A 19,894-nucleotide genomic window follows, 5' to 3' on the forward strand; every position below is an offset into this window, starting at 1 on the left:
GTCCCCATGTGATATTTAAAAACTCATCTTTAATGGCTACGTCCCAGTTTGAAGCTATGGTTTCACATCCCCAATATGCACAGTAATAGTGGTTAGGGAGACTGCAATAACTTTTTCCTGGATTTGAACTGGGGCAGAGGTAAAAAGGTTTTATTGCTCTTTCTTGTCGACCGGGTGGGTCTAGTTCATAAAAGACTAAGTCTTCCAATTTAACATGGAATTCTGGGGGTCCAGCTGTCACATTATACTGAACTTCTGTTGAATCTTCCCATCGACCCAAGGTCCAATTGAAGGGTTGATGTTCATTTTCTATAGTTTTGGCAATCAATGCCATTAATAGGATACCAGCTTTCATTTCCCCACTGTTCAATACCCCTCTGCCTTCCTCGTCTACTCTTTTGCAGAGAGCAACAGGATATTAATATCTTCTCAGCAGCAGCAGGTAGTCTTCAGAGGAATTTTGCTGTTATCCTGTTAGTTATCTCTCAAACATATTTCCACCTGTTTGGTTGCTGTGCCCGTTTCCAGGCGAATCTCATTGCACACTGTCTTAAAACTTTATACCAGTCTGTTTCTCATACTTCCCAAAGTTCAGGTACTAACAGTTCCCATCCACAGAATAATCTACAAATTTCCACTTGATCCTCTGGTCCTCTGTTATGTATGGAATCATTGTGACATTCCATACAGTAAGGTTGTCTCTTAGATGAAACACAGGACCAATCTCTATTACAATTTAAACATAAATGCCCGGAAGTAGGGTGTTTTAAACAGGGTATTCCACGGAGATCTCCTATTCTGGGTGATTCAGGTATTTCTGTCTCCGTTTCACAGCAAAAGGGAAAAACCTGAGGAGTTCCTGTTAGTTTGTATAATCCAGCCCCCTGTTTGGTCGGGTATCCTTTCTTCACTCCAAGGTGGGAAATGCACCTTCCATAGGGTATTTCCAGGTGGTATTTGGAACCACTGATATAAACTATTCCTTACTTCCCTCCTGGAGTGGTTCATTTACCGGCCTCGTTTTCCTTATCTTCATTTGGAGGTCTCCTGGTTCCGACGTTACGGTCCACCTTTCTGGGGAGACAGGTCCCTTAATTCTGCTGGCACGAGTCCATCCTTCTTCCGCTGTCCGTACGGCTGTATCTGTGGTAAGTAAAACAACAAAGGGTCCTTCCCAATGGGGTGTTAGGGAGGTTTCTTTCCAGGTTTTGATTAGTACCTGGTCTCCAGGCTGGATTCGGTGTATGGAGATGTCCAAGGGAGGTCTTTGTACTACCACAGAGGTCGGTTTCGACATCTTTGGTACATCCCTCGGCTTCTTTAGGTCTGTCTTGCTTCAGGCAGTTTCAATAAAATGGCAGGTACAAAATCAGTTCATACAATCTTTCTTTACATGGTTGATTGGTACAAAGGTTTTAAACAAAGGTACCAATTGCCGTAACAACACAACCTCTCGGCTTAACATTCGTCTTAAGATTGATGCACTTTGCATTCCTGTGTCTGGTGCAGCGAGATCGTTCCTCTTGCTTAACTCGTTTGATCAGCAAATTACCCTTAGTTACTTATTACAATCTTACACTTAAACCTTTCCTCTTTTTGACCTTGTTTTGTCCCATTAAACTGCCAACAGAGATTTAAAGGGAATTCAATTAAATAGTGAGCAAAGATGTCTGTCTGGGGAGTGAGTTGTCCAAAAATAAACGTCACTGTCTTTGCCAGTGTCAGGTGCCTCCCAAGCCTGCTCCCCTGCTCTTGGAAAGTCCATCTTTTGATAGTAGTAGAAGGACTTGTTGATACATGGATATAAAGTCTCCAGAAATTTTCACTGGTTGGACATCAAAAAAGGACTTTCTTGGAAGTATCTCACTATGTTAGTCAGCTCCATACACCTTTTGTATCCAGCCACCTGAGGCTGTAAGGGACTAACAAAAATCTTGCAGGGAAAGGATTTTAAATTCAACTGAAGCTGTTACAGAGAGTAACAGAGAGACCAGTCTTTGAGTCCTGGGTCTTGTTATTTATCTTTCTTTGATAATCCAATTCCATATCACAAAACTTAGTGGGTAATTAAGCCAAAATTGATACGTAAGCCATCAGGTCCAATGTTATGCTAGGAAATTTACAGCAAAAATCACTTCTTTGGGGGCTTTGTTACTTCTTGGCGTTATCTCGTCTCTTCTCAAATCCATTGGTTTGGATTGGTTTGGAATCTCTAAATTTCTTGAGTGCCACTTGATTCTGAAATAGAGGCTATTAAGTGGTATAATTAGCATTTCACAAATCTATTTCTAGAAATATAATTAGTGTAGAAAAATTTATATTATTAGAAATCTTTCAGTGACTAAAAAATACATTTGAATGCCTTTACTTCTTAACTATAATCAACACAATTATTCAGGATGGTTTCCTCTCAGATATATGTCTGTTTAAACATACATACAGTTGTTCAAATGTCAACAGTAGTATCATAATGTGAGGCACAATATAGATATTTAAATGCAGTTTCCTGGAACTCCAGTCTGAAGTTCAAGCAGCTTGCACAAGTCCAGCCTGGGTTACCATTCCTTCTGCAGGCTGGAAGTGCAACCCTTGGGGTTCGCCTTGGTGCTGGCAGCACCTCCAGGGAAAAGGAGTGGGTGGCTGGGGGGCCTGGAGAAGCCCCTCAGCAGGGGGCTGTGTTCCCACCTATAGCAGCATTGGCCCTGGTGTCTGTTCTCAGCTAATTACAAGCAAATTAGCATGTTGTGAGGAAACAATAATGACAGGAGCAGAGGAAATGGTCTAAAGTTGGGGCAGGGGAGGTTTAGATGAGATATTAGGAAGAATTACTTTCCTGAGAGGGTGGTCAGGCACTGGAACAGCCTGCCCAGGGAGGTGGTGGAGTCACCATCCCTGGGGGTATTTAAGAAATGTGTAGACGTGGCACTTCAGGGCATGCTCTAGTGCCCTAGATTTTTGGTTTGTGTCTGTTTGTTGGGTTTTCTGTTTGTTTTGGTTTGGTTTTGTGGTTGGACTCGATGATCTCAAAGGTCTCTTCCAACCATGAAGATTCTGTGATTCTGTGAAAATGTGTGAACCAGCATTACCACCTGCCCTGGAGTGAGTTACGCTGCAAGTGAGGATTTGGAGATGAAGGTACTTGTGCCTGCAGGGTAGATACAGCAGCGCTGCAGCCTGGGGACTGGGTTCCAGGTGGGTGACAGGAAAGAACTCGAACTTCTGTCAAACCAAGCATCCAGGAAGTTCCTTTTGTGTGTGAGCCCAACTTGGCTGCCTGGATGTCTTGACCTCATGGAACAATTGCGTAAATACAAAGCATTTTTGTACTGCTTTCTTCTTCAAAGTGTTTTATAAATGTTAAATCCCCTTAGTAACAAGTGGACCTTTGCTTCACCCAGAGTTACAGGTAAAGAAAGCCTCCAGTGCCAGGATATGAAACCAGACCATCCCAACTGGGAGCTGTCTCACAGGCAGTGACAGGGACCGCCCGCAGCACTCGGCGTCAGCCTTTTCTTGGGTCTTGAAAAATATCTAGAAGAATGAAGCCAGCTCTGAAAATTGGTTTCACATATTCCTCTGGCTGCAGAGACCAGGTTAGCCACTTCTCTTCTCCAGGAGTTCATTGGTGGACTCAGTCATGTCCTCTTTCCAGGATTTGTGTGAAAGCAAATCTGTTATTTCCCCCTAGTTTGACCATGCAGTTTGCATTGCCTGTTTTTAGTAATTATTCTGATTCCGTAACAGTCAGTACAGACTGTTAATGGTGATCAAACTGCCTTTCCACTTCTAGGTTTGAATCACTAGGGTTTATTATCACAATGTGTTTCAAGATATATTCTCCAAAATTCTAGGCTTCCACCTGTGGTTCCGGAGCTGCCTCTTCCTTCATGTTAACGAACGCAGCAGCGATGCCAGAGCAGACGGGGAATAGAAACCCTGGGGCTGGTAACCAAAGAGGTGGGTATTTGTACTCTCCTCCTCCTCCTGTAGCTGAGGCCAGGTACGAGGGGCAGCACTGCTGATCCCCCACCTGGGGACTTCTCCACATGACTCTGACCTTTCCAGCCCTAAGGACTGATGGAAAAGCGGTCGCTTGAAGTAGGTCCTTCTTCCATATCAGTGATGTCAGAGCCCAAAGATGGCAGCTGCTGAGACGGCTTCCATTTCAGCTGTAGAGAAAGGTTAAAAATAACATGCTGCAATTTCAGATCTTTTCAGACTAAAATACTGTAATCTCTAGTAACGCACATACTACTGCGATCCACAGGAGTAAGAGCATTTCATACGGCAATAGGTTAGATGGAGGTGGAAGGATTCACTTCGATTTTTTAACAAATGCTTTGATTTACAGTCTTGGAAAGGAAGATCTTTTTGTATTTTGCAGCATCTTTTATTATACTAAATAAAGCAAGATAATTGTGTATCATTATGATGGTAGCGCTGTTCTTTGAATGGAGTTTGAATACTTACATTTCAGAAATTCAATGCAACCATGTACATACAGAAAATAGTTGATAGAGGTCTAATCATCACAGCATTTTAATTGATTTCTGGAGTTTTCTGTAGGCTTTGATTCTTTTTGTTTGGAAGAAAGCTCCGCTTTTTTCTTTTGTGTAAAATTAAGTGCCTGAGTTCTGATTGACTGCAGATGTAAAATGTATAAAGTTGAATTTATTGTGCTGTAACAAAAGGAAGGAAATAGGGCAGGAGGCTGAGCGTTGGGCTCTGTTCAGGAGAAGAGTGAGCACTAGGAAAGCCGTGTAGAAGTCTTGGTGCTTGGTGAATTCTGAGAAACCAGCTTGTTGTGCAGCAGTTTTCTAAGGACATGTCCTGCTTTATTTTGATGAGAGTATAGATTTCATAAAATAAAATTCATTTGTTTTAAAAACAACAGCTGGATAGCAGACAGCTGTTGTCACCGACGCGTGTCGAAGACGTGCACTCCTAATGCCTTGTCAGAAAATGACACCCAGCTCTTTTGCATTCAGTGATTCTGCATAATGCTCACCTCCGTTACATGTGGAAAGCAACTGGGAAATGTTAATCCTTTTCCTTTTTTTCACCCCTAGTTTTAGCACTCCTACTTTTACCTAGTTTGTATTTTTTCTCCTGCACTTGGAACTGCAGGAGAAGAGTGAGCACTAGGAAAGCCGTGTAGAAGTCTTGGTGCTTGGTGAATTCTGAGAAACCAGCTTGTTGTGCAGCAGTTTTCTAAGGACATGTCCTGCTTTATTTTGATGAGAGTATAGATTTCATAAAATAAAATTCATTTGTTTTAAAAACAACAGCTGGATAGCAGACAGCTGTTGTCACCGACGCGTGTCGAAGACGTGCACTCCTAATGCCTTGTCGGTATAGATTTCATAAAATAAAATTAATTTGTTTTAAAAACAGTTGGATAGCAGACAGCTGTTGTCACCGAAGCATGTCGAAGACGTGCACTCCTAATGCCTTGTCAGAAAATGACACCCAGCTCTTTTGCATTCAGTGATTCTGCATAATGCTCACCTCCGTTACATGTGGAAAGCCACTGGGAAATGTTAATCCTTTTCCTTTTTTTCACCCCTAGTTTTAGCACTCCTACTTTTAGCTAGTTTGTATTTTTTCTCCTGCACTTGGAACTAAAACCTGTACTAAGCTGATGAGCCTTGCACCCATCTTGAGAGCATTTCTCAGTTTGGCTGTTTGGAGATGATGAGATACCTTTTGGGAGTTCTAGCTTGTCAGCTCAAAGCTTCTAGGTCATGTTTGTGTTCGTGGTAAATAGCTTACCCAGTGAGAGGTTTTTGCTCAGTTTGGTGAAAGCCAGGGAGCTAGAAGACCAGCAGGACTTGCATGGGCTCTGTCAATATTGGAAAGTAAGAGGGCCAGATACTAAGATACTAAAACCTGTACTAAGCTGATGAGCCTTGCACCCATCTTGAGAGCATTTCTCAGTTTGGCTGTTTGGAGATGATGAGATACCTTTTGGGAGTTCTAGCTTGTCAGCTCAAAGCTTCTAGGTCATGTTTGTGTTCGTGGTAAATAGCTTACCCAGTGAGAGGTTTTTGCTCAGTTTGGTGAAAGCCAGGGAGCTAGAAGACCAGCAGGACTTGCATGGGCTCTGTCAATATTGGAAAGTAAGAGGGCCAGATACTAAGATAGTGCTCGTGGTTTGTGTGTTATCAGAGCACAGTCCTGGTCTTTTCCTCCCTCAGTGCTCGTGGTTTGTGCTTTATCAGAGCACAGTCCTGGTCTTTTCCTCCTTGCAGAGGACTATGCTCCTGCAGCCACCGGAATGTGCAAACGTAGGAGGCACCATCTGAACCAGCACTGCCCTCCACGCACAGATGAGCTGTGAACTCCTGGAAAATGGGGAAGATTTGGGGAGTCTGCGACTCCAGGAACCTACACGACCTTGGAAAGCCAAAGAAGTTCCCTACCTCCTCCAGGTTGGTCAAATAATTCACCTAAACCAAAGAGCCCACCAGGGACTGGGGTGAAGGCAGGGACATGTGGTGTGACACAGGGTGGGCCTCATTTACCCTGTAGCATCAACAGACTTAGAACCCTCCTTGTCTGTGCTCCAAGGGTGTCCCCTGCAGGTTATGCCTGAACTCTCTGCCACCTCTGCAGATACATATCTCACTCTTCACATCTCACACATCTTCTTGGAAAACCTTGTCATTGAAATGCTTTTACATTTTTTTTCAATTCATAACCAGGGAGGAATGGTCACCACAACCGCCTCTGCCCACGCACACACGCATTGGTTGGTCTGCCTCAAGCAGCCACTTCTTCCACCAAGGCTGACACAGCTGTGGCCTTTACCACAGCGTTTAAAGCAAAATCACTTCAGTGGCAGGAGGAAATACACTTGGTTCATCATGTCATTAGTGTTTTCAGCTTAAAAAAAAAAAAAGAGAGTAATTTCAAAAGGAAAGGTGCTTTATAAAGGTGTGGTTATAGCCTTCATATTCCTGCTAGGCTGCTAAGCAGGTACATGGGCACTGACAAACCAAACTTAAGCCAAAAATAAGACTAGAGATGACCCAAAACGTTCCCAGGCCGTGGCACTGCCACCAGCTTGTCATTTCCTTGTCCCCTCCCCTCCCACCTCTGGACCTAGGACTCCACTTTGACAAAAGCAGCGCTCTTGCTCCCTACTCTGTCAGCTGCTTTTATATATTTACTAACTTATTTAGACCACACACTTTGCTTTTGATGCTTTTTGTACTGCAAAATACAGAAATATATTATTTATTATATCTTAGAAGATTGTATGCATGAGAAGAGGCAAGGACTGGAAGAAATAAAGACTAGAAGGTATAGGCAAAAACTCATTAAAATATTTGAAGTGGTACCAATTGCCAGTAAAATGCCCGTTCATTAACTATGACACTTTGTACAGATATAAAATAGAAGCTATTTTTATTTGAGAACTAATAATGAATGCTGCCTAAATGAACAACGGAGAATTAAAATGGGAGAAAAAAAGGGAAAAAAATGTAGGAGGAGATATTCACATCAAGTACAAAGTAATTACAAAGTATTTCAGAAGACAGACTATTTCTAGGTATAGTTTGAAGACAAATGTTAACCAACAGGAAGAAAAATCCTGCTTACCAAGGGAAGCACGCATGATTTCAAAATAACAATTTTTCTTTGTCTAAGATTAACCAAATAAACGAGATTTAAAAGCAGCAACTGTGAGTGCTGACAGGTCTGACTGGAGTTGCATATGGAAGCAGGAGTGTTTAACATTTGGGGTGACACTGTCTGGAAGTGGCCCCAGTCCTGCCCTGGATCTCAGAACAAGCTAGCTGAGTTTTTAACTTTTTAAGAAAGGCTATTTTTTTTTAAAACATGGGGTCTTTTTATTGAAAAAAACCCCCACACAAATTGGGGTTTTTCTGATTAAAAAATGTTTAAGGGGAATTCTCTGAAAAGGGATCCTCCCACTTCTCAAAATCCACACAAGAACATTGTTGTATTTTTTCTTTCAGTTCCAATTCTACTGGAGAGGCAGCCACAGAAGGTGCATTTCACTCACTGAGCGACTCTGCAAGTGCTGCTCCACCATCCCTGGCTGTCCTCAAGGACTCCACAGCCCATTCCTACCTCTGTGTCATGCTGGGATGGCAATTAATGGTGGCAGTGGGGAGCAGGGGAGGAAGAAGCAGGTTACAGGGACAAAACGGGGGACAGAGGGCACCCCGCTTTACTTCCTGAGACCCCCAGGAGGAACTCTGAAGAAGAATTCCTCCTGGAGGAACCTGATCCAGCGTGACCTTCCATGATGCCTCACAAAAACAGCTATGGCTTGAAGTCCATCTGCTCCCAGAGTTCAGGAGGTGCTGCCCCTTTTCTTCTCAAGAGCTTTCATTAAGTCAGACATGAAATCTGCTTGCCTGCCTCCACCCCCAGTCGGAGGTGGCCCAGCTGCCCGTGGCTCTCCAGCTTGTCCTGTGTTTTCTAGCCTTTTTGAAGGAAGTGGCACAGGTTTCTTCGTCGGAGGTGATGGCTTACTGGAGACAGGTGGAGGAGGAGGTGGAGGGGGTAATGGGAGGTCTCCATTACCGCTACTGGAGGCTGGTGGTGGTGGAGGCACGAAATCAGGAGGAGGTTCACAGAAATCAGATGGTGGTGGTGGAGGAAAATCAATCTTCAGCGTAGGTGGCGGGGCTGGAAAGCTGTCTGGATCTGTGAGGAAAATGCCGCTGTCTCGTTTGACTTTGGAGGGCAGGATTGGTGACACAGAAATAGCAGATGACCGCCGTTCAGGGGGAGGAGGAGGCTGCAGCGAGTTCCTCCTACTCTGGAATTTCTGTGGCCTCCCCACTGCCTGTGCCAGGCCGGGCACGCTGCCGTTGTTTGACTTGGCCTTTAACAAGCAGAAGGAATAAAAGGAGAAGACACGGTCAGTGCACGCGTAAAGTATTGCCACCATGAAGATTCTGTGATTCTGTGAAAATGTGTGAACCAGCATTACCACCTGCCCTGGAGTGAGTTACGCTGCAAGTGAGGATTTGGAGATGAAGGTACTTGTGCCTGCAGGGTAGATACAGCAGCGCTGCAGCCTGGGGGCTGGCTTCCAGGTGGGTGACAGGAAAGAACTCGAACTTCTGTCAAACCAAGCATCCAGGAAGTTCCTTTTGTGTGTGAGCCCAACTTGGCTGCCTGGATGTCTTGACCTCATGGAACAATTGCGTAAATACAAAGCATTTTTGTACTGCTTTCTTCTTCAAAGTGTTTTATAAATGTTAAATCCCCTTAGTAACAAGTGGACCTTTGCTTCACCCAGAGTTACAGGTAAAGAAAGCCTCCAGTGCCAGGATATGAAACCAGACCATCCCAACTGGGAGCTGTCTCACAGGCAGTGACAGGGACCGCCCGCAGCACTCGGCGTCAGCCTTTTCTTGGGTCTTGAAAAATATCTAGAAGAATGAAGCCAGCTCTGAAAATTGGTTTCACATATTCCTCTGGCTGCAGAGACCAGGTTAGCCACTTCTCTTCTCCAGGAGTTCATTGGTGGACTCAGTCATGTCCTCTTTCCAGGATTTGTGTGAAAGCAAATCTGTTATTTCCCCCTAGTTGGACCATGCAGTTTGCATTGCCTGTTTTTAGTAATTATTCTGATTCCGTAACAGTCAGCACAGACTGTTAATGGTGATCAAACTGCCTTTCCACTTCTAGGTTTGAATCACTAGGGTTTATTATCACAATGTAAGCATTAATACTGTGTTTCAAGGTATATTCTCCAAAATTCTAGGCTTCCACCTGCGGTTCCAGAGCTGCCTCTTCCTTCATGTTAACGAACGCAGCAGCGATGCCAGAGCAGACGGGGAATAGAAACCCTGGGGCTGGTAACCAAAGAGGTGGGTATTTGTACTCTCCTCCTCCTCCTGTAGCTGAGGCCAGGTACGAGGGGCAGCACTGCTGATCCCCCACCTGGGGACTTCTACACATGACTCTGACCTTTCTAGCCCTAAGGACTGATGGAAAAGCGGTCGCTTGAAGTAGGTCCTTCTTCCATATCAGTGATGTCAGAGCCCAAAGATGGCAGCTGCTGAGACGGCTTCCATTTCAGCTGTAGAGAAAGGTTAAAAATAACATGCTGCAATTTCAGATCTTTTCAGACTAAAATACTGTAATCTCTAGTAACGCACATACTACTGCGATCCACAGGAGTAAGAGCATTTCATACGGCAATAGGTTAGATGGAGGTGGAAGGATTCACTTCGATTTTTTAACAAATGCTTTGATTTACAGTCTTGGAAAGGAAGATCTTTTTGTATTTTGCAGCATCTTTTTTATAGTAAATAAAGCAAGATAATTGTGTACCATTATGATGGTAGCGCTGTTCTTTGAATGGAGTTTGAATACTTACATTTCAGAAATTCAATGCAACCATGTACATACAGAAAATAGTTGATAGAGGTCTAATCATCACAGCATTTTAATTGATTTCTGGAGTTTTCTGTAGGCTTTGATTCTTTTTGTTTGGAAGAAAGCTCCGCTTTTTTCTTTTGTGTAAAATTAAGTGCCTGAGTTCTGATTGACTGCAGATGTAAAATGTATAAAGTTGAATTTATTGTGCTGTAACAAAAGGAAGGAAATAGGGCAGGAGGCTGAGCGTTGGGCTCTGTTCAGGAGAAGAGTGAGCACTAGGAAAGCCGTGTAGAAGTCTTGGTGCTTTGTGAATTCCAAGAAACCAGCTTGTTGTGCAGCAGTTTCCTAAGGACATGTCCTGCTTTATTTTGATGAGGGTATAGATTTCATAAAATAAAATTAATTTGTTTTAAAAACAGTTGGATAGCAGACAGCTGTTGTCACCGAAGCATGTCGAAGACGTGCACTCCTAATGCCTTGTCAGAAAATGACACCCAGCTCTTTTGCATTCAGTGATTCTGCATAATGCTCACCTCCGTTACATGTGGAAAGCAACTGGGAAATGTTAATCCTTTTCCTTTTTTTCACCCCTAGTTTTAGCACTCCTACTTTTACCTAGTTTGTATTTTTTCTCCTGCACTTGGAACTGAAGCCTGTACTAAGCTGACGAGCCTTGCACCGGTCTCGAGAGCGTTTCTCAGTTTGGCTGTTTGGAGATGAGACACCTTTTGGGAGTTCTAGCTTGTCAGCTCAAAGCTTCTAGGTCATGTTTGTGTTCGTGGTGAACAGTTTACCCAGTGAGAGGTTTTTGCTCAGTTTGGTGAAGGCCAGGGAGCTAGAAGACCAGCAGGACTTGCATGGGCTCTGTCAATATTGGAAAGTAAGAGGGCCAGATACTAAGATAGTGCTCGTGGTTTGTGTGTTATCAGAGCACAGTCCTGGTCTTTTCCTCCTTGCAGAGGACTATGCTCCTGCAGCCACCGGAATGTGCAAACGTAGGAGGCACCATCTGAACCAGCACTGCCCTCCACGCACAGATGAGCTGTGAACTCCTGGAAAATGGGGAAGATTTGGGGAGTCTGCGACTCCAGGAACCTACATGACCTTGGAAAGCCAAAGAAGCCCCCTACCTCCTCCAGGTTGGTCAAATAATTCACCTAAACCAAAGACCCCACCAGGGACTGGGGTGAAGGCAGGGACATGTGGTGTGACACAGGGTGGGCCTCATTTACCCTGTAGCATCAACAGACTTAGAACCCTCCTTGTCTGTGCTCCAAGAGTGCCCCCTGCAGGTTATGCCTGAACTCTCTGCCACCTCTGCAGATACATATCTCACTCTTCACATCTCACACATCTTCTTGGAAAACCTTGTCATTGAAATGCTTTTACATTTTTTTTCAATTCATAACCAGGGAGGAATGGTCACCACAACCGCCTCTGCCCACGCACACACGCATTGGTTGGTCTGCCTCAAGCAGCCACTTCTTCCACCAAGGCTGACACAGCTGTGGCCTTTACCACAGCGTTTAAAGCAAAATCACTTCAGTGGCAGGAGGAAATACACTTGGTTCATCATGTCATTAGTGTTTTCAGCTTAAAAAAAAAAAAAGAGAGTAATTTCAAAAGGAAAGGTGCTTTATAAAGGTGTGGTTATAGCCTTCATATTCCTGCTAGGCTGCTAAGCAGGTACATGGGCACTGACAAACCAAACTTAAGCCAAAAATAAGACTAGAGATGACCCAAAACGTTCCCAGGCCGTGGCACTGCCACCAGCTTGTCATTTCCTTGTCCCCTCCCCTCCCACCTCTGGACCTAGGACTCCACTTTGACAAAAGCAGCGCTCTTGCTCCCTACTCTGTCAGCTGCTTTTATATATTTACTAACTTATTTAGACCACACACTTTGCTTTTGATGCTTTTTGTACTGCAAAATACAGAAATATATTATTTATTATATCTTAGAAGATTGTATGCATGAGAAGAGGCAAGGACTGGAAGAAATAAAGACTAGAAGGTATAGGCAAAAACTCATTAAAATATTTGAAGTGGTACCAATTGCCAGTAAAATGCCCGTTCATTAACTATGACACTTTGTACAGATATAAAATAGAAGCTATTTTTATTTGAGAACTAATAATGAATGCTGCCTAAATGAACAACGGAGAATTAAAATGGGAGAAAAAAAGGGAAAAAAATGTAGGAGGAGATATTCACATCAAGTACAAAGTAATTACAAAGTATTTCAGAAGACAGACTATTTCTAGGTATAGTTTGAAGACAAATGTTAACCAACAGGAAGAAAAATCCTGCTTACCAAGGGAAGCACGCATGATTTCAAAATAACAATTTTTCTTTGTCTAAGATTAACCAAATAAACGAGATTTAAAAGCAGCAACTGTGAGTGCTGACAGGTCTGACTGGAGTTGCATATGGAAGCAGGAGTGTTTAACATTTGGGGTGACACTGTCTGGAAGTGGCCCCAGTCCTGCCCTGGATCTCAGAACAAGCTAGCTGAGTTTTTAACTTTTTAAGAAAGGCTATTTTTTTTTAAAACATGGGGTCTTTTTATTGAAAAAAAACCCCACACAAATTGGGGTTTTTCTGATTAAAAAATGTTTAAGGGGAATTCTCTGAAAAGGGATCCTCCCACTTCTCAAAATCCACACAAGAACATTGTTGTATTTTTTCTTTCAGTTCCAATTCTACTGGAGAGGCAGCCACAGAAGGTGCATTTCACTCACTGAGCGACTCTGCAAGTGCTGCTCCACCATCCCTGGCTGTCCTCAAGGACTCCACAGCCCATTCCTACCTCTGTGTCATGCTGGGATGGCAATTAATGGTGGCAGTGGGGAGCAGGGGAGGAAGAAGCAGGTTACAGGGACAAAACGGGGGACAGAGGGCACCCCGCTTTACTTCCTGAGACCCCCAGGAGGAACTCTGAAGAAGAATTCCTCCTGGAGGAACCTGATCCAGCGTGACCTTCCATGATGCCTCACAAAAACAGCTATGGCTTGAAGTCCATCTGCTCCCAGAGTTCAGGAGGTGCTGCCCCTTTTCTTCTCAAGAGCTTTCATTAAGTCAGACATGAAATCTGCTTGCCTGCCTCCACCCCCAGTCGGAGGTGGCCCAGCTGCCCGTGGCTCTCCAGCTTGTCCTGTGTTTTCTAGCCTTTTTGAAGGAAGTGGCACAGGTTTCTTCGTCGGAGGTGATGGCTTACTGGAGACAGGTGGAGGAGGAGGTGGAGGGGGTAATGGGAGGTCTCCATTACCGCTACTGGAGGCTGGTGGTGGTGGAGGCACGAAATCAGGAGGAGGTTCACAGAAATCAGATGGTGGTGGTGGAGGAAAATCAATCTTCAGCGTAGGTGGCGGGGCTGGAAAGCTGTCTGGATCTGTGAGGAAAATGCCGCTGTCTCGTTTGACTTTGGAGGGCAGGATTGGTGACACAGAAATAGCAGATGACCGCCGTTCAGGGGGAGGAGGAGGCTGCAGCGAGTTCCTCCTACTCTGGAATTTCTGTGGCCTCCCCACTGCCTGTGCCAGGCCGGGCACGCTGCCGTTGTTTGACTTGGCCTTTAACAAGCAGAAGGAATAAAAGGAGAAGACACGGTCAGTGCACGCGTAAAGTATTGCCAGGGCTGAAGGACAGCAACAAGGGGTGAAAATGTATCTGAGATAGTGCAGTAGACAGACAGATAATGAAGTAGAGTACATTTTGCCTGAAGAGCATAAAGTGTATTTTGTTTTCTTTCTGCAGTTGCCCACAGAGCTTTGACAGTGGAAACCTCCATGTGTACAGTATTCATAGTGCTTCCTCAAGTGATGTCCTTAGAAAATGAGTGTTTATAGATTTCAAAGAATTGCAGTTAGGAAGACATACAAAGATACTTTCTTGATGTTCCACCCTGCTCTTTGCTCCCTGAGAACAAGAAGACTTAAAAAAAAATAATATCTGTACTGTGCTTTTACATCCAAAAAGACTGAGCAAGATTTGAGAACATAAAGAACAGATGTAGTTTTGGCTCTCATCCCCATTGTATCTCCATCTCCCATTCCAGCTGGAGATCCAGAGCTGGATCCGTTGCTGACATGGCAAGGGCCACTGATGAGCCTGGGGAAGGGTTTCTTTCTGCTGGGCAAGGCACATACACACCTCCTCCACTTTCCAATCAATAGTGTGACAAAGAGGTTCTTGAAGCCACTAAGTTCTAGCCATGTCTGCAAAGTCACAAGATGGTCAAACCCTCTGACAACTTTTTCGAAGCAAAAATGAATCGAAGCATCCATCACACAAGTTAAGAAAATGGAGGACAGCAGTTCATTACGGAGATGTTTATCTTTTAGGTGGCTTTTCTTTTAAATTGTGTTTGGTAGTTGACACTCTGAAGATAAATAAAGCCCATTTGGTGATATCTGAATATAATTTGCTCTTTTATTTTCAGGTAGCAACTGACAGCTGTTGACAGTTACTACACAAACATGCTGTCTATTCTTGTAAACGTGTGGAGAAGTCTGCTGTCCTGCAAACAAAGCTTTGTAACACATTCATTGCTAGTTGTGCTAATTTATGGGTTTAGATCCAGCCAGCTTACTGCTCTAACTGTAGCACAGTGCACCTGAAAGCCTTCAGCTTGATCCTTTGGGCCCAGGCTTGTAGAAGCTCTGAGATGAAGAAGGTGACATGTTTGGTTCTGCCAGAGACAGCTGCTGTGTCTGCCAGCCTGCAGTCAGCAGCACTAATTCCGGCATTAGCTAAGTATAACACACACGCCTTCTCTCCCTCACCCCCCTGGCCTACAGAGATGGAAGTGAACGAGACACGGGAGGAGGGAACCACTGGCTGAGTGCTGAGAGCGTGATCTGCTCCAGAGGAAGTGAGGTTCAGAACAGAGAAACAGATCTTTTTGAAGGAGGAACTCAAAGACAGAAACAAGAAGCGTAGGACACACAATGCAGGTGACAGCAAAACCCCAGGAGTTTAATTTCACTTGTCCTGTGTACTTTATGCATGATGGAAGGGTTGAGTAATGAACTGCAAACAAATCCAGGTTTTTTTCTGTAGGATGTTTTTGAAGTCCTCATACTGAGGACTTCTGAGATTTTTACAGCCAGAGCTGGTGCAAGTTGACAAAATTTGGAACTTAACCAAGGAATGCATTTAGAGCCTAATGAAAACATGTAATGTTTTCCCTTATTCTTCACACTTCCCCCTTTGTTACGCACTCATCTTCAGCTGTGCACGGGGTTCCCTGCCGAAAACACTGCTGTATCCTTCCTGCTACTAAGGCAAGACCTGTTTTCTGGCAGAGACCGAAAACGGCACCGAGGTTCACAGAATCACAGAATCTTCTAGGTTGGAAGGGACCTTAAAGATCATCTTGTCCAACCGTCAACCCAACTGACAAAAATAGACACCCCCACAACAAACAAGGAGCATCACTAAACCATACCTCCCAGCACTACATCAACCTGTCTTTTGAACACCTCCAGGGATGGTGCCTCAACCACCTCCCTGGGCAGCCCATTCCAATGCCTGATAACCCTTTCAGTGAAAAAAATTTTCCTAATATCCAGCCTGAACCTCCCCTGGCACAACTTGGGGCCATTTCCTCTCGTCCTGTCGCCTGTGACTTGGGAGAAGAGACTGACCCCCACCTCTCTACACCCTCCTTTCAGGTAGTTGTAGAGAGCAATAAGGTCTCCCCTCAGCCTCCTCTTCTCCAGGCTGAATAACCCCAGTTCTGACAGCTCAGGCTCTTTGAGACTGTCCCCATGGGCACGTTCCTATTTCTGCTACGGGAATCAGCTCTTTGTTCTGATCAACAGAAGAGCCTGATGCCTGTGCCTTCACCTCCCACCAGTGGCTCCTCGCTCTGTGCAATGGGCACACGTTTGTGGTGTGTACAGCACGAGGAGGGGCAGCAAACCAGCTGCTTTGCCCAGAAACAAAATCGCTGTCACAACAGTACACCCTGAGGGGGTAAGACAGCAGGGGAAGGAAAGCAAACTTGAAGAACTGGTCCACAGGTGACATTTAAGCAGTGCACTGCTAGTAACTGCTGACCTGTACCTCTGATGCATCCACTTTCTTCTGAGTCTCTGGAAATTCTGCACTGGAACGACGAACAATTTGGGGAATCTGCCCATTTGACTGAACAGCACCTGTGGCAAGGAGAGGAGAGAGGGGGATGAGAGTGTTACATTTGTGTGATATTAACCAGATCAGGGAATAGCAAACTAAAAAAAAGGCTATAAAAACGTCATTATAACTTCCACCAAGGATCCACTTGTTACAGGATTTTACACGTAATTCAGTAAAATCCATGAGGATGTGTGTTTTCTACTTCAGTCTTATTTTGTGACTTTTCACACTCAGTTTGTTACCGAAGGAAAATAAACAGGATACCTTACATTAAAAGTAACACCTGTCCACATGCCTCCATGGCTGTAGCTGACAATCCTATGGAAAGTGGAAGTGGCAGAATTATGAAGACAAATGACAGAAATTATCAGAGTGCGTAAAGGTCTTAACAAATGAAGAGCTGCTGCTTCTGGCTACTGTAAATGGCGGTGACAGAAGGGGACCATTAAGGCTGACACAAGAACAAAGAAGAGGAGCTGGCTTTGGAAGGGAAGCTAAGCAGAAACAGCATTTTAAAGTTTGTAGTGTGCTGTAGTATTACTACATTCCCGGTTTTTATTGCATGGTTTTTTCCTTTACTTGAGGCTAAAAATAAGAAGTGCCATAGTTTCTTATCAATAAGAGTCAAGAGAGCTGAAGGTTTGAAGTCCTGCAGAGAGGCTGATCCATTTTCTTTAGTAACTAAGCTAACAGCTCTGAAACTTCTCCACCAGCTGGAATCGTGGGACATTTGTGAACCTCACTGTATTCTCAGATGAGTGAAGATCTGCTAGACCACTAAGTTAAAGCTCTGCAAAATGTCTGCTGACCACTACTGTGTTTGTCAGGGAGATGCATAAATAACCCTGTACTGTCACCTGGAGTAAGCGAATGCAAAACCAAAGGACAAATTTGTGGGTTTAACTATGAAGAAGTCCCCAGTCCCTGTACAGCCTGATGAGGATTAAATAAACTCTCCGGTTTAGTCTACGATTTTTGGAAGCTGTACATGTCAAAGTAGTAGGTAGTGTTTGGTGCCTAGATACATACATTTGAAAATCTTAATGACTGCCTTAGCTCTATTATAATTTACAGCTCTGAGATCCAGTAAAGTTCCACTCGTGTACTTCTTGGATGCCAGTGAACCCTTAGCTGTCTACACTAGATGTCTAAGCACAACGATGGTTTTAATCTTAACATGTATTTTTCTGATTAGCAAAGAGGTTCCGTGAGTATGATAAGAAACAGAACAAATTATTTTTATTGCCACGCTTGCAAATCGCAGGACTGACAGAGAAGCAAGACAAACTCTGCAGAGCAGTGAATTTGCTAGGCCTATTTAGGCTTCAAGGGGTGACAGAGGATGGTCTGAAGTCCTTGTGTTTTATGTTTGTGCCTGCATGTTGTTCAGCACATCTAATCCAAAGTACCATTCTGATAATTCAAACTACAGTCTGTGTTTGTTGAAGGACTAACATGGAAGTCAATAAAGAGATAAAATCAATCTCATGGCTGTAGGTGCTCAGTGGAGAGAGATGTAAATCCCTGGGTGCCATGCCCTCAAGCAGAGCAAGTTGCTGCCTCTCCTCCTGCTGTCCATGGCAGAGCAGGAGTTTGGGCTTCACACTGCACAAGGATTTCAGCCCCCAGTCACGCTGAGATTTAACTAAATGAAAGACAGCAGAGAGAGAGCCACTCTATATAGTACAAGGTATAGTGTCCTCCTTGGCAAATATGATATACCAGAAAGCTGGGATACGGCTAAATGGTAATCTGTTTCTTCTGTTAATGGTCTTCATAAACTATACAAGACTTGAAAGCAACATTTGATATATTAACTCCTGCCACACACCTGCACGTATACTATACGCAAAGTCAGTCAGCTAAATGGACTCCCAGTCAATCCTATATGTGAGTTCATGCATTCCACCGTCAAGATTTATTTTTAAATGTTAGAGTAATCTTTACAAGTCATTTTCTCCAAAATTTTATGTTGGATTAACATTTTTTGAAGCAAAAAAATAGTCCAACTATAATGCAAAACATAGATACTCAAAATATAGAATGCAAAATACTGAGCCATGTAGTGATGTGGAACATCTGAATAAAGCAACACCCTTCATCTTTCAAACATAACGATACTGTGTTGGCACACAACAGACACTGGTTTTTAGCATCTCACACACAGTGTGGCAGAGAGGCAAACAACATATTTTGCCTGACTTGGGACAGTTCAGAACCACGGACCAGTTTGGGGTGTACGTGAACACACAAATGCTGGCTACAGCAGTGTCACCAGGGAACACAGGCTACGTGAGATGTGAGAACAGCAGTTCCACCTGCCTTCCTCAGCACTGCTCTGGGCTGCTGCTGAAGGCTACAGGTACAGCCCCCTGCTGAGCTCACACAGGACTCTAGTTTTCTATAGCAGATTTTAGCCAATACTGAAATCAGACCCTATAAATGGCCATACACACATTTGAAAACAGAACAGAAGAAAATGTGCTTTGTTCTATTTCCAAAACGTGGGCCAACAACTACTCACAGTCAGGCAGTTCAGGTTACAGTATTATAGTCAGGCCCCAGGTTTTACACAGGGCATTAATGATAACTATTAAGACAGCAAGAATCACAGTGACTTGCCTCAATTAGAACACTAATGATCCTTCAGAGATATTTCCATAGAGACAACATACACAACTAAAATCTTTCCAGGCTATTTAACCATTTAATGGGATCCATTAGTTAAGATTAACAGTATATTTCATGATCACACGCAGTGTTCCTGGATTCTAGTCAGGAGCTGAAGTTATAACACACATATATGTATTTTATAAGGCCTTGATCCTGCCCATACCCAGTACAGACTGCACACCAGCACGGAGGCCCACTGGCCAGCACCTCTCTCCTGCCATCAGTGTCAGAACACAAGATGCTCCAGGACTGTCCCAGCCACCCTTGCTAATGTACCCCCCCCTCAACCACCAAAAAAATCCCCTGATCTCAAAGCAGTGTGTTACTGGGTCTCCTTACCCCAAATGTGCATTTATTACCATGATTGTCTCCAAGGAACAGTAGAAAGACCATCCTCTTCTCATATGTACTGAGAAAAGGCAAACTAAAGCTTTGTAAAGGTGTTTGGAAGGTTCTGAATATTAACTGCCAACGCTGATTTTGACTTTGCTTGTCTTATGACAGCAAGTATTTGGCCAGCACATCCTTCCTAATAAATAAAGCGTACCTTAAGCATGTAAATGACAAACATTCATGCAAGTTACATTCTGTATCACACACTGCTGTATCTGTACAATGATGAAACAGGTAACAGCAATATGATGAAGCTCCTGGAAAAGTAGAGAATAACCCAATCCTTCCTTCCTCTGCATCCTTCTCACAACACCCAC

The 19,894-nt window shown here is 43.9% G+C and overlaps 1 protein-coding gene and 1 long non-coding RNA gene across 6 annotated transcripts in view; one reads left to right on the top strand and one right to left on the bottom strand.

Moving 5' to 3' along the window:
• Positions 1–8,944: 8,944 nt before the first annotated feature.
• LOC106890490 lies at positions 8,945–13,196 on the top strand. Its single transcript, XR_001412527.1, has 4 exons — positions 8,945–9,478; positions 9,752–9,857; positions 11,331–11,510; positions 13,065–13,196. It is a non-coding gene; the product is annotated as an uncharacterized LOC106890490 (long non-coding RNA).
• The window catches only part of APBB1IP (amyloid beta (A4) precursor protein-binding, family B, member 1 interacting protein), a 77,120-nt gene continuing 69,698 nt past the window's right edge, over positions 12,473–19,894 (bottom strand). For 3 of the 5 annotated variants that reach the window (XM_014946313.1, XM_014946304.1, XM_014946324.1), the window contains exons 13-14: positions 16,434–16,531; positions 13,406–13,942 (exon numbers count right to left, since the gene is read on the bottom strand). In XM_014946313.1, the coding sequence (XP_014801799.1) occupies positions 13,406–13,942; positions 16,434–16,531 (635 nt within the window). Of the gene's footprint in view, positions 13,943–16,433; positions 16,532–19,894 lie in introns of all 5 variants that reach the window. The other 2 variants (XM_014946288.1, XM_014946295.1) reach the window with 2 other exon arrangements.

This window comes from Calidris pugnax, unplaced genomic scaffold (genome assembly GCF_001431845.1).
Source record: "Calidris pugnax isolate Ruff unplaced genomic scaffold, ASM143184v1 scaffold19, whole genome shotgun sequence".
Classification (NCBI taxonomy): domain Eukaryota; kingdom Metazoa; phylum Chordata; class Aves; order Charadriiformes; family Scolopacidae; genus Calidris; species Calidris pugnax.